A 14,353-nucleotide genomic window follows, 5' to 3' on the forward strand; every position below is an offset into this window, starting at 1 on the left:
ATCAGGACGGGCCTGGGTGTGAAAGGGACCCAGGAACCGGTGCGTGGGGAGAAGTAGCAGGAGGCAGAGCTACACACGTTAACAGAGCCAACAGCTGGTGTGCACCAAATTCACGCGGCTCTAAAAAACCCGCCCCCAAACAAACACCCCCAAAGCATTGTCCCGGGGTATGAGCAGGAGCAAAGTAAGAAGAAAAGCACAGCCTGGCCCCAAGTATCCTCACCTGGCTGCCTGCCTTGGTGTTAAAGACACAAATAGTCACCGCGGCCTAGCTTTCTAGTGCATTCATGCTGATGCGAATCATCTAACAGAGTGGGGTCCACAGGTAATAAAGGGGTAAGCGCATGGATTTCCATCTCAATCAATTAGTCTGGTATCGTAAAGATCTGAGGTCAAGGCACGTCAGGCCTCTGCTTCACAGGAATCACCCTCAAACTGATGTGGAGTTGAATCCCCCCACCTCTAGTGGCATCGTGATTCTGATCTGGGCTGCTACCTGCAAGGTCAGCAGTTCAAATCCATCAGCTGCTCCACAGGAGAGAAATGAGGCTTTCTACTCCCATAAAGAGTTAGTCTTAGGAGCCACAGGGGGAATTCGACCCTGTCCTATAGGGTTGCGATGAGTCGGAATAGCCTTGATGGCAGAGCTGAGTGAGGGTGTATTTGAAGGACTTCAGCTGTGGCCCTGGGGCCCTTCCTCACACATTACAGGTGCTCCGTAAGTATGGGTCGAATGACTGAAGAGCAAAGCAGCCACACACGAGCATTCCTCTTTCCCCTCGATGCGCAGGAGACCAGCAGCTCCCATAAAGGCTTACAGCCCTAGAGACCCAACCTAGTGCCGCTGTGAGCCCGAACCACCTCACCGCAGAGGCTTCGGGACTTTTAGGAAGCCAGGTGTAAGGAAAAGCAAGATGTCCAGGACCACAATAATCATCTGTCTACTTGTTCGGTCCTCACGATAAAGACACATTCACGTCTGTAGTAGTTCTAAGAATTATCAGTGTTACAAGCACTACGTAAAACTTACTGTGAACATGCTACGTCCTAGACACTCTACCAAAAGCATTTTTCCCACTCCTTTCCTAACTCAGCCCTTCTGAAACCCCTCCGAGGCAGCCCTGACACCAGCTCTATGTCTTATATGAGGAAACTAGGGAACAAAAGGTTAGACTTAACACTTTGTTCATTTCCACCAACTAAGAAGTAGTGAAGCCAAGTCTGCACCCTGGTGGTCTGGCTCCAGAACCTTGCTCAACACCTGCTTGATCCCCAGGCCCTTTTCTCGGGCTCCCCCCAGCCCCTCACCTGGGCAGCACAGATGCTATACTGGGTAAACATGGCCTCATACAAAGCCATCAGCCCACTCTGTCCGGCGGCTGCGCAGGCTCGTGCCTCTAAGACGGGGACTGCCTGTAACACACAATCAGAGGAGATGTGGTTGGGGGAGCGGACTAGAGACCTCCGCTGCAGGGCAGGGGGAGCAGTACTCACCATCTCCTTCAGCTGGTTCTGCCCAGAGTGTAGGGCCTGCCGCACGCTCTGAGACAGAAGGATCTCATGGCGCAAGCGCTGCTTGCCAAAGGCTACTGCCCCGCTGGTTACCAGCATCATCTCGCGGCCTTGGTTCTGCAGCACCGACACCTGGTATGCAGAAAGGACAAGCCTCTGCAAGTCACTGGAGAGTCCTCTTTAAAAATTTTTATTAACAGGTCATTTTATTGGGGGCTCTTACAGCTCTTCTAGCAATCCATACATCAATTGTCTCAAGCATGTTAGAACATATGTTGCCATCATTATTTTCTAAACATTTACTTTCTACTTGAGCCCTTGCTATCAGCTCCCCCACCATTGTGACCCCTTGATAAATTATAAACTTATTATTTTCATATCTTACACCAACCGCTGCCTCCCTTCCCCTAGTTTTGTTGTCCATCCCCTTGGGGTGTGGGGTGTGGTTATGTGTTGATCATTGCGATCAGTTCCCTCCTTTCTTTTTTCACAAGAGATTCAAGTAACGTGGACTGTGATGCCATCCAGTCACCTGTCACTGAACAGAACCAAACACTGCCCAGTCCTGAGCCGCCTCCATGGTCTTGGATGTTTGAACCCGTGGTTAAAAGATCGAGAATATGTATGTACATGTACATATTCATAAGAAAAAATTAATTCCTTAAAAGCCAGTAACCATTCAGTGTTCACAGTTCCTCACATTTTTAAAGCTTTGACTGAGACACGCACTTACCTGAAAACACCAAGTGCAGAGATAGGTTTGGTTTATTTTCTGGCCAACATTCTGACTAAGGGGCCATGTATGTGCTCAATAAGGGGTTCATACTTCCGGATGACCATCATCAAGAGTCAACAACTCATTTAAAACAAAACAAAGCGGTTGCCGTCACCAAGTGGACCCCAACTCAGGAGAATCGCCCAATGGGGTTTCCGAGGCTGTGCGACCAGGACCTTCTTCATGATCACCCACAAACACTGCCATCGAGTCAGGCACGACTCTCAGCGCCCTACAGGAGTACAGAGCTTCCTCTGAAGGGGCTGCAGCGTGTAAACGTTTTACTGCCCTTTTCATTTAAAGGCGAGAATACCTCCGTAAAAGGAAACCATGCTTCACCAACTATTTGATCGCCACGATGTACAGTTTGCATACGGAAGGGTGGGAAAATGCTGATTTTGCCTATTTACTTTTTAACTTTCAAAATAGTTAACAAAAATGCCCTGTAATATCCTCTAAAGATGACAAATGAGGTTTTTAAAAAATATATCATTATGAATTCACAGATTTAAATATATGTCGTGTGTCTAAATTTTTAGCAGTACCTATCTTTGTTGATGTTTAAATTGCTTCAGCTTTAGCCAGGGGAAGCTACTTTTGCCTCCTGAGTCTATTTAACGTGATCCAAACATTCTTGGACAAGATAAGATGGCTTTCCTGCACACTGAGCTCTGCTCTGACCCAGGAGCCTTTAGGCCAACTGATCCCTAGCAGGGGAACTGCCATGCACAGCACTACCAGGCTCTCCTTGCTGCTTTCTCCTCTCCTACAGAGCTTCAACTTGGTTTTCACATAAAACCCAAACTCACCTAGTTGGCTTCAGGGCCCTGCAAATTAATCCACTATTTTTGTCCCCCATACTCCACCTTGGTCCATTAGCATGCTTTCCTGTCCTTGATGCCCATCTGGAATTCATTTCCGACCATGTCCCTTCCCCAGGACCCCTGGGTGTATGGAGTGCCATGCATGCTGCTGACAAAAATCTTACAATAAGACCTGGTTTTTATTGTAAGTCTTTATAGGAGTAGAAAGCCCTGCCTTTCTCCCAAGAGTGGCTGAGCTGTTGACCCTGCCACAACAGGTAACCACTACGCCTGTGACTCTTAATTCTGGCTGTGAATTAGAATCTTTGAAGAGCTGGGGGCGGGGTGAGGTGGGGGGGGGATGCCTGGACCTAACACCAGCCTGGTTACTAAGTATCTCTGGGATGAACCCAAGCAGCTGCGGGTTTCTTTTTGCTTTTCTCCAGTTCTGATGGACTTTTCAACTTAAATTCCCAAACCAGTTTTGAAATAAACAGCTGTCCTTGCAAAGATTTCCTAAGATCTTTGGAGATTCTAAAGGACTCAGATTCCACACAGCTGCGCTGTAAGGTTTTTACTCAAGGACAAAGGCTATACTGCAGCAGGGGCGCATGCAAGCAGGTCTTGACAGTCCAGGAGACATCCTGGGAGCCAACTGCCAGGCTCCGTGGTCCCACATGAGCCACGTGTCTTTAGAGTCAATCACCGAGATCTGTGGAAGAGCTTACTGCAGACTTTCCTGGAGGATTTTCAGGCAGTCAAGCCTGCCGGACAGAAACGATCAGTAAGGAAACTGACCTTGGCGGTAGGCTGGGAGTTTGGGGTTTTAAACATCACATCACAATCCCACTCCTTTCATCTTGGTCAAGAATCGGGATTAGCAAACTTTTGTAAAGAGGATCAGATAGTAAATATTTTAGACTGTAGATCACAGTCTCTCACTCAGCTATTAAGCAACTACAGACAATAAAACATGGCTGCGTTCCAATAAAACTTTATTTACAAAAACAATCAGTTTTTCTCCTTGGCGGAAAGGCAGGGCTTTCTACTATAAGAGTTACAGTCTTGGAGGCTCACTGGGGCAGTTCTATCCAGTCCTGACCGGGCCACCGGGAGTCGAAATCAACCTAAAGCCTGAAGAATGAGCCACCCAATGCCAGCTCTACCGGTGCCAAAATCTTTCCTGTCCTGGGAGGTCATCTCCCACTGGTATGTACACAGGGGCAAAGGTGTTTCCAGACTGAGTGAAATCTGTTACACTGAAATCAAAATGTTACAAGCCAAAAGGACTAAGTCAACCAGGGAAAACTCTGTAAAATTTACTTTGGCAGAGTTTCCCAGTTGGCAATTACCTGCTCGACAATGGAGGCCAGGCGTCCCAGGGCGAGGCCGCACTCATCCCCTCTGGTCACCACGGCGCTCCCGAGCTTCACCACGATCCTCTTGGCGTGTTTCAGCTCACTGCGGTGGGCAAAGGACTTGCCGTGGGCACGGCTGAGAGGCACCGTGATGAAAGGGATGTTGCTCCAGGAACGAGCATGGCTGATGGCTGCAGGCGGGACGCGGTCTGGCGCCCCCAAGTAGAGAGAAATACAGGGAGAAATGTAACACACAAGAGGATATTTGCATCCAAAGACTCATGCACACCAGCAAACCGTTTAGCCACCCAAACTTGCTTTGTTAGTATTAACTGAGTAAAAGTAGTATATCTATCAGAAGCTAGAACGAGTATGATCTTAACTCTTATTGGATGGGAGTGTGTGCCAAGGACCCAGGACAGAGACATATTTAAATACTGCTGGAGAGAGTAGAAGCTAAGTTTAGGAAGTAGTCCCTCCTGAAGACGTGTTGGCAAATTGTATTAAAAGCCAAAAAAATGTTCACATCTTTTTAACCCAGCAATTTCAAGTTCAGAAAGTGATTCGAAGAAACTCATCAAAGATGGGGACAAGGAGATTTATCAAGAGGCTGTTCATTAGAGTGACATTTAAACATAAGAAGAATCACTCGAGATACAATGAATGTCTAAGAAAAAATGTCTAAAACTTAACATTAAAAAGAAATTTAAAAAATCATTTTATTGGGGGCTCTTACAGCCCTCATCACAATCCATACATTATGTAAAGCATATTTGTGCATATTGCTGTCATCATTTTCAAAGTATTTTCTACTTGAGCCTTTGGTATCAGCTTATTTATCCCCTCTTCCCCACCCCATGAACCCTTGATAATTTATACATTATTTTGTCTCTCTCTCTCTCACACACACACACACACACACATACGGGGTGGGGGGAGGTTATGTCAATCATTGTGATCGGTTCCCCCTTTCTCCCCCAACCTTCTCCTTACCCTCCTGGTATCACTACTCTCATTATTAGTCCTGAAAGGTTTATCTGTCCTGATTCCCTGTGTTTCCAGTTCTTATCTGTACCAGGGTACATGCTCTGGTCTAGCCAGATTTGTAAAGGTCATGGGGTCATGACAGTGGGAGGGGGAATAGACTAAAGAACTAGAGGAAAATTGTATGTTTCATTGGTGCTATGTTACACCCTGAGTGGCTCTTCTCTTCCTTGTGACCCTTCCACAAGGGAATGTCCAACTGTCTACAAATAGGCTTTGGGTCTCCCCTCCCCACTCCCCCTCATTCACAAAGATATGATTTTTTGTTCTGGGTCTTTGATGATCCCATTGACACCTCATGATCGCACAGGCTGGTGTGCTTCTTCCATGCGGGCTTTGTTGCTTCTCAGCTAGATGGCCGCTTATTTATCGTCAAGTCTTTAAGACCCCAGATGCTATACCTTTTGATAACTGGGCACCATCAGCTTTCTTCACCACATTTGCTTATGCACCCATTTTGTCTTCAGCGATCGTGTTGGGAAGGTGAGCATCATGGAATGCCAGGTTATTAGGACAAAGTGTTCTTGCATTGAGGGAGGACTTGAGTAGAAGCCCAATGCCCGCCTGCTTCCTTAGTACTGAACATATAAATATATGTACATAGATCTAATTCCCTATCATTATACATTAATATATTTACATATGCATGGGTCTATATTTAGACCTCTATAAATGCCCTTTGCCTCCTAGTTTTTTCCTCTATTTCCTTTTACTTTTCTCTTGTCCCACTATCATGTTCAGCCTTCATTCTGCTTTCATCAATTCCTCTTAGCTACACTGCACTTGTTAACATATGCCCACCACCAGGCATCCTATGCCCTCCTCACCACTGACTTTAGATCACTTGTTGTTCTCGTCCCTGGGCTTCTTAGCTCAAAAAAAAGTTTTTTAATAACAGGAAAATCCTTGTGATGCATTAACTTCATATGCATGTCTCTCAATGCTTCAGGGATAAGTGAAAACAAATCAGTACATTAATAAATTTAAGAATAAAAGCCACATAATTCAATAGTTAAAAATCCCTCTAGAAATGAACAAAAGGTGCAGATATTTCTCTAAAGAAGATAATACAGGTGGCAAATAAGTAGATGGAAAAACAGAAACAACATCATTAGAAATTAGCTTATCAGAATGGCTAAAATTAAAAAGAAAAAAAAAGCCAATGCCAATGTCGGTGAAGATGACAAGAGCCTGGCTCCCTCGTACTCAGCTGGAGGGTGTATAAATGGTATAACCCTCCCGAAAAAGCAGTTTGGTGGTTTTTTATGAAGCTCAATTTGCGTTTACCATGAAACTGCACTCCTGGGCATTTATCCCAGAGAATTAAAAACTATACAATTGTGTTTCTGGTAGCCTTAATCATAGTAGCCAAGAAACAGAAACCAGATGGTCTTAAAAAGAAAAAATGTCCTTCGGCATAGGAGCCAGGATTTGCCCTCCACCTCTAAAAAAAAGAAAAAAAAATGTCCTTCAAGGTACAAATGGGTCTCTCAACTGTGGTATATACAAACACGAACCACTACTCGGTCATAAAAAGAAGTCTACCATCCCCTTGCAGAAGGGCTGCGGGGAGGAGACGAGCCAGTCAGGGTACAGTGTAACAATGATGAAATATACAATTTTCCTCTAGTTCTTGAATGCTTCTCCCCCACTATCATGATCCCAATTCTACCTTTCATATCCGGCTAGACCAGAGGATGTATACTGGCACAGACAGGAACTGGAAATACAGGGAATCCAGGACAGATGAACTCCCCAGGACCAGTAGTGAGAGTGGTAATATCGGGAGGGTGGAGGGAATGTGAGGGGGAAAGAGGAAACAGATTACAAGGACCTACATATAACCTCCTCCCTGGGGGACGGACTGCGGAGAAGTGGGTGAGGGAGATGTAGGACGGTGTAAGATATGACAAAATAATAATTTATAAATTATCAAGGGTTTAGGGGAGAGGGGGAAAGGGGGGAGCAGGGAGGGAGGGGAAAAATGAGGAGCTGATACCAAGGGCTCAAGTAGAAAACAGGTGTTTTGAGAACGATGATGGCAACATATGTACGAATGTGCTAGACACAATTGATGTATGTATGGATGTAGGAAACAGAAGGATTTCTCCCAAGTTGTCTCCTCCAAATAAATGCCAAACATAGCTGCTTGGGAATGACTATCCACTTGAGGTCATCAGGAGTAGATCAGGGTCATTCTCCCTAAATCCTATCGGCCATTTAGAGAAAGCAGACAGCACTGTCTATCCCACAAGTAGGGCCCTCTCCCTTCTGATAAGGAGAGTAGTTGTATGTCTCCTTGTAGGAGACACCAGAGAGGTCAAACCCGCGGAAGGATGACCAAGGTTAGGCCGCCATCATGAATCTAGGGTCCGCCCATCTTGTCACATGTATACCCTAGACCTTCCCATTCCTGTGGGCACACCCCTAGCTCATCCCCTTCCTGTCACGCTTGTGCCTATTCATACATCCTCTTCCTACAATGTGTGTGCCTATTGTACTGCCCCTTCTTGTGACATGTGGTTACCTGTAATCATGCCCCCTAGTGAGATATAACCCTTGGTTAGCAATAAAGTTGGGGCTCTCCTGCTCTCATTCCTGAGACTCTCTCCTGCTCTCGTGGCTGGGCTCCCCCCATGAAGACCACCAAGCGGGGCTGAGGTGAGCATGCTACCATGAATTGTGTCTGACTCCATTATGCCAATCTCTCCTCTACCTCCCATGCTCTCTATAGACTTTTCTATAATCTTTACCTATTATCGCTATACAATTGTGCCTACCGGACCTCTGATGATTTGTTGGGGACCCTCTTCTCCCCACATATGGATTGTGATAAGAGCTGTATGAGCCCCTAATAAAATGATTTTTAAAAAAAGTCCACCATTCACACACATGACTCGCATGCATCTCCAGACAATGGTGAGGAGCTGTCTACCCACAGTTACAAAGTGCATGATTCCATGATATAACAGTCTTAAAATGACAAATAACCATGGAGAACGGATTACTGGTTGCCATGGGTTAGGGAGGGGGGTGGGTCTGACTATAAATGGGCTTCCCCCAGGATGCTGACCGTGGTGCATCTTGCGGGTATCATGTCACGATCCTGGTTATAAAAGTGCCCTGGAGTGCTACAGGAGGTGTAAGGGGTCTCTGTAGGATTTCTTAGAGTAGCAAGTGAATCTGTAATTTTCTCCAAAAGCTTAGTTACAAAAAGAGTAATGAACAACAGCAAGAACAAAAAAGCCTAGAGAGCCATTGGGGAACGTAAGTTCTAAAGCTTTACTGACAAGCAGAAACACTCAGAATAGCCTCTTGGCTGACACATTCTAACTAGCAAATGTCCCACCGTACATACGAGATCTGGAGGTAGCTGTGGACTGGACCCAGGGCCGGAGACGCTGTTTGATGGGCTGGAACCCAGAGCGGTAAACTAGACTCAACATGCTGAAACGTGGTCACTGGCCGAGGTACCTGCCCAACACGTGAAGATAAAACCACAAAGAACAATACGTTTATTTTCTTCTCCAGCCTCAGAGTAAAAACTTGACTTTCTTGTCCCCAACCCTTCGGCGGTTTGATAGACACGGCCACCTCCCTGGTAAGAGAGAGAGCACAGCGGCTCCACCCCGGGCCGCAGTCCTCACCCTTCTTAGCCTGTTGTCGTCGTCGTCCCGGAGTCCTGTGTGCAGGGCAGAACTGCCCCACAGACGTCCAGGACTGTGCCCGCTCAGAAGCAGGCCACCTGGGCTTACTTTCTTTGGGTGGGCTTGAACCACCAACCTCTGGTTGAAGTCTGGCACTTAACCACTCATACCACTCAGGGTCTCCTCTCCTTTCCGAGGACCCTCTTAGTTCTTACGTAGCAAACAATGAAGGATTATGAACATACCGAATCACAAAAACATTTTTGAATTCCAATGTTTACGTGCTGACAATGAATTTTCACAGTAATTACAATGCCAGTGCCATTGGGGACTCTCCAGTAACAGACCCAGCAGCTGTGTCCTGCCTGGGGACCCCTGTAACCCACCTGAGGTGAAATGCTACTCTGACCCTGTGGGCCACTGGAAAGAGGAAAGGCCAGAGGCTGCTGCCTTGTGGTTCCTCCTCGGGCCCACCCAAATCGAAAGCCCACGTCCTGAGCCGCTGGGGATGCCTGCAGAAGGTTGATATGATAAGTGATGGTGGATAGACACATCTGGTTAGGTGCCTGAGAGCTGAGAGGATGCTGGTTATGGGCATATTTCACCCTGGGTCAAACTTGAGGCTTTAGGAAAAGAAAGGTCTATTGCACAAAAAAGCAGGGGACGCCTTCCTGTCTACGCACGGAGGGTGAGCCATTACCACGGCAGCTCTTACGGGATGGGGCACTGCTGTTTGCACAGGTAAGGAAAACACTGAGTCTTCTTCGCTTGCTGCCAGGCCCCCTTATTTATTAGTTCTGCACTTTGTTCTGTGTTAAGTGTTTCCCAAACTGGGTGATACCAACCACTGCTGGGGGGGAAGGGGCGCCTGATGATACCATCCAGGGGGCTACAAAGCAGACACCTACACTTTAGCTTGAATTATGGGCTATTGCACAAAGTTATCAAAACTGCTAGGAGCATTGAGTAACATTTTTCTGAAGAGAAGGCTGTCGACCAAATAAATTTGGGAACCTATGTACAACTCAACCCTCTTAAAGTGCCTCAAAAGAATCGTATTTAGCCCCACTGTGAGAAGCGGAAGAGGGGTGCATACTGCCCTACATTTTATATTCCACAAATGTGCAGAGTTTGGGAAGATACTTTTTTGTGTGTGTGTATGCGTGCGCACTTGCAAATAACCTATCTACATAAATAATGCACATGTGCATGTAATCTGCAAATAGTTCATAGAAAACTAACTTGAAAGGAGGTTGCTATTTGCAAAAACCCTGCATAAGCCGTGCATTTGCATAAAACGTAATACTTTTGCTGTAAAATATATGTATCTAAGCAACCCAGGCTCAGAAACGTCAGAGGGCTGCTATAAGTCAGACTCCACTCAATAGCAGTTGAGTTTGACTGGGTCCTAGCAGAAAGGATTAAGTGGTATCTTCGTTGGTTTCAGTTTTTGTGACCTTCTTGGAAGGTCTCAAGAAGAAATTATTTGCTCAACACCGGATGTGAGTCCATGGCCTGTTTCCCTCCCGAGGTAGGCTGTGTGGGGGGGTGGGGGGGGGAAGGGGGCAGCGGCAGGTGGGGGAAGGCCTCCGATAAGTTCACAGAAAAGTAAAATGAAAAAATAATGGAACTTTTCCACAAACTTTTTGCAATTCCCTCATCCATATTAATACCTTCAATAATAGTTGCTAAATGATTACACGCAAATTCTCCAAAACGCAAGAGTCAGAAAGGTAAAATAATCACAGATTACAAGTGGATTTGCCTCACCGTGACTGTAATGCAGGGACATTTCTTAATACGGTCCTCCTATCCATGTCTCTGTGACTCCCCCAAATGACGGGTGGGACCACGCCAACAGGACACACCAAACACTCATCGTGGCCCGGGTCAGCTTTAGTTACCACTCCCCTGGCTATCAAAGAGCCACCTCGGAAGCAGGGAGAGAGAATCCCAGCCACCACCAGTGGGCACATTCATGTGGCAGTGATGGGGGCACAGAGACCCTGGGGCGGAGCAGAGGAGCCATGCCTGGAGAGCAGAGGGACTGTGCCTGAGACCTTCAGCTGGAGCACAGACGGGCTTCCTTCCCCGTGACAGCAGCCAGGGGGCTATATGGCTGAGCGGCTGAGGGCCACTGGAAGACTGGGCTGCTTGCTGCCGAGAGGCTGTATCCTGTTCGCTGATCCCGACATGCGGTAACCTGTCACCTTCCCTAGTAAGCTCCCATACTTCGCCTTTTGTCTGAGTTGTGTGGCCACTGCAATGAATTATGAACCTAGCAGAAAAGAAGCACGTTGTGGGTGTGGTGGGAACAGTTGGTGTCAGAAGAGGGTAAAGAAAGATTGTGGGTGGAGGGATTCTCCGGCCTTGTGTAGCCAGAGGAGGGCAGATTCGGCTTCCTTGTGGTTTATTTAGCAACCCAGCTTAGAGTTTCTGAGGCTGTAAATCTTTACAGAAGCAGGCTGCCTCTTCACACCTCAATAACGATGAGTACCAGAAGGAAGAAACGTCCCAAATCTCTTTGTGGTGATGATGGGAACACTCTTTTCAATGCGATTGAACTATTGAATGATATGGTATGTGGATTATATACGTATAAAATGGTTGAAAAATTTAACTACAAAAAAAAAAAAAAAAAGCAGGCTGCCTCATCCTTCCTCTGAGGAGAGGCTAGTGGATTTGAACCAATAACTTTGTGGTTAGCAGCCCAACACCTAACCTACAGTGTCGCCAAGGCCCCTTAAATAATAGTAACCGTAAAATTCTAGTTTCATCTCAGTCATAAAACCTTCCTTGGCAACTCTACCCTTCAAAGTTGTACGCAGTCCTACAGGCTAGTCTTTAACTGTCTGTGTTCCTCCGCCTTCCCCAACTGGATCATAAACTTCCCACTGACAGGGCAGTAGTTACGACGACGGAGAGATCTGAGTTTGGGCTCTTTTACATGGAGGTCTTCGGGCAGGCAGGTTACTTCCTCTCAGAGCCCTGGTTTGCTCAATAGGGGATAATAGAGAATAATAGGAAGGGCTTCAAGGGATCGCTGTGAGGAAAAAATAAAGCGATGTTTAGAAATGGGTCAGGGTGCTGCTAACAGTTTTGCTAAACAAAAAGCTGGCAGTTCAAACCTACCAAGTGGCCCTTCAGGAGACTTACTCTGTAACCTACTTCTGTAAAGACTACAGCCAAGAATATCACAGAGGCCTTATGGAAACAACTCGTCTAAGGGACTGATGGGCCACACAAACATCAGTCTCCACAACCCTGAGGCCCAAAGAACTTAGAGCGAGCGTATCTGGCTATCCAAGTGCTTGGAAAAGGATCACACGAGAAGGTCCTGAATAGAGTGGGGAAAAATGTGGAGCAGAACTCCAAATCCTAAAAGAGACCCAGGCTTACGGATTGGATGGAGAGTGGTGGGGGCCCCTCTGCACCCCCACCCCAAGATTGTGGCCCTTGCCCTTCAGGTCTAGAATAGAACAAACTCGCCCTTGCTTTAGAATAACCAATCATTTAAGATTAAAGGGCAGCATTTACTCAAGGACAAAGTTCAGAGCGTTGAAAAAGAGTTGAAACGGAAAAGGGAAACCCAAGAAGAAATAGGCTAAGTGAGGGCACACTGAGGGGTGGGGGGTTTGCAACGGATGAAGGGAATCAGACTGTGTGTAAGCTATTAAACATAAAACTATGTTCACAATAAAAGATTAAAATAAAACTCATAAAAACCCTACAGTTCTACTCTGTATACAAGATAAACATTAATCTCTCTGTGGGACCTGCTGATGTGACCCCTTTCCAGAGCAGGTGGTAGTGGAAGCCAGGCACCATCAGAACAGGGTCAATGGCTGCTGAAGACAACTGCACCGAGAGCCTGATGCAACAGATGCTCGCCCTTTCCATCTTTTAGGCACTGACATCTTCTTTTAAAAAGTCAGTAAGTCTCCACTGATGGATATAATCACAAGTTATTCTTCCCGACAGCTGGCCCCTCTCTTACCTAAGAGTAATTGAAGGCTAGTTTATCTTGCTGGGGTTGATTATTGCGCCCTTAGAACGCAGACAGCTGATCCCAGGGAGCAAAGGGTGAGTGTCTGTGTACACCCAGACAGCACTATCACCAGTTTCCATGTCTGGGCTCAGTAAGTTTCTCACCTCCCTCGACCCACACTCGAAACAGAAAAAGCTCTTATCTGAATTGACCTTCAGACCTAACCAACAACACCCATAAACTTGTGCTCAGCATAAGGTTCTCCACTTAAAAAAAGACAAAGCAAGATGGTAAATCTCACCACCGCCTTAGAGAGCCAGGGGCACGTCGGGGGAGGGGGAAATCTGAGTGCGCCCGGAGGTGCCCTAAGGTAAGGCATACATTGTATCCCACGCAGGAAAAGAGGGCTGTGGGCCCATCCCCCTGGAGCGTGGGGGTGGGGGAGCCTGGCACTGATGATGGTGTCGCGATTCACCAGACGACACAGGCCGCAGGGAGCGACCGGCGATCAGCCCCGCCAAAGCCAGTGCTGGCAACGGAACCTGGTTCGAACTCCCGGACCAATAATCGGTCTGCAGAGTCTCCAAGTGTAAACGCGGAGCAGGGCCTCCATCCGCGTGTATCCAGGGGTGACCTGGGCGGTCGGGAGCCCGGGCCCCCGAAGACCTCCGGGACGCCCCAGTCCCGCCGCCATCCCTCCGGCCGCGACCCTGCAGCCGCGCGGCACCTACGCGGCTGTTCCCGCCGGCGCGCGCATCCCTCCGCCCCGGGCCCGGGCTCCACTTGGAGCCGGGCAGGGGCGCCGGGGCCTCGCCGTGTGCAGCCCGCCGCCTACCTGCCTACCTGCCTCCCAGCCCCCGCCGCCGCGCCCGGTCCGGACTCCGCCGCCGCCCGCCCAGCGAGCCACGCCGGGCCGCTTCTCGGCACCTGCTCAGGCTGCGGGTCCTTCCGTCCACGTCCCGCAGGCAGATGGATGTTGCGTCAGCAGCGCTGGAGGAAGCCGCGGCCGCCGCGCCTCCGCTGCTGACGTGCGGCGAGCGGCCAGCCCGGAGCGGCGCCGCGGCGACGGCGTAGACGCCTTCTGAGAATCGGGCCTGCGCTCCACGTGGCGGGCCCCGCCCACGCCCGCGCCGGCCCGCCCCGCCCCGCCCCGCCCCGCCGACGCGGCGTGGGCGGGGCTCCAGTCCTCCAGGGACCCGGCCAGGACCTGCCCCGTGGGCCAGTCC

At 48.3% G+C, this 14,353-nt stretch overlaps 1 protein-coding gene across 5 annotated transcripts in view; it reads right to left on the reverse strand.

Moving 5' to 3' along the window:
* The window catches only part of ALDH18A1 (aldehyde dehydrogenase 18 family member A1), a 37,346-nt gene extending 23,221 nt beyond the window's left edge, over positions 1 to 14,125 (reverse strand). For 2 of the 5 annotated variants that reach the window (XM_075534739.1, XM_075534735.1), the window contains exons 1-5: positions 13,971 to 14,125; positions 8,851 to 8,966; positions 4,443 to 4,657; positions 1,495 to 1,644; positions 1,309 to 1,413 (exon numbers count right to left, since the gene is read on the reverse strand). In XM_075534739.1, coding sequence (XP_075390854.1) covers positions 1,309 to 1,413; positions 1,495 to 1,644; positions 4,443 to 4,657; positions 8,851 to 8,938 — 558 coding nt within the window. In that variant the 5' untranslated portion in view covers positions 8,939 to 8,966; positions 13,971 to 14,125. Of the gene's footprint in view, positions 1 to 1,308; positions 1,414 to 1,494; positions 1,645 to 4,442; positions 4,658 to 8,850; positions 8,967 to 9,525; positions 9,652 to 13,962 lie in introns of those variants that run through there. The other 3 variants (XM_075534736.1, XM_075534738.1, XM_075534737.1) reach the window with 3 other exon arrangements.
* Positions 14,126 to 14,353: the final 228 nt, after the last annotated feature.

The sequence above is a fragment of the Tenrec ecaudatus genome, chromosome 16 (genome assembly GCF_050624435.1).
Source record: "Tenrec ecaudatus isolate mTenEca1 chromosome 16, mTenEca1.hap1, whole genome shotgun sequence".
In the NCBI taxonomy this organism is placed as follows: domain Eukaryota; kingdom Metazoa; phylum Chordata; class Mammalia; order Afrosoricida; family Tenrecidae; genus Tenrec; species Tenrec ecaudatus.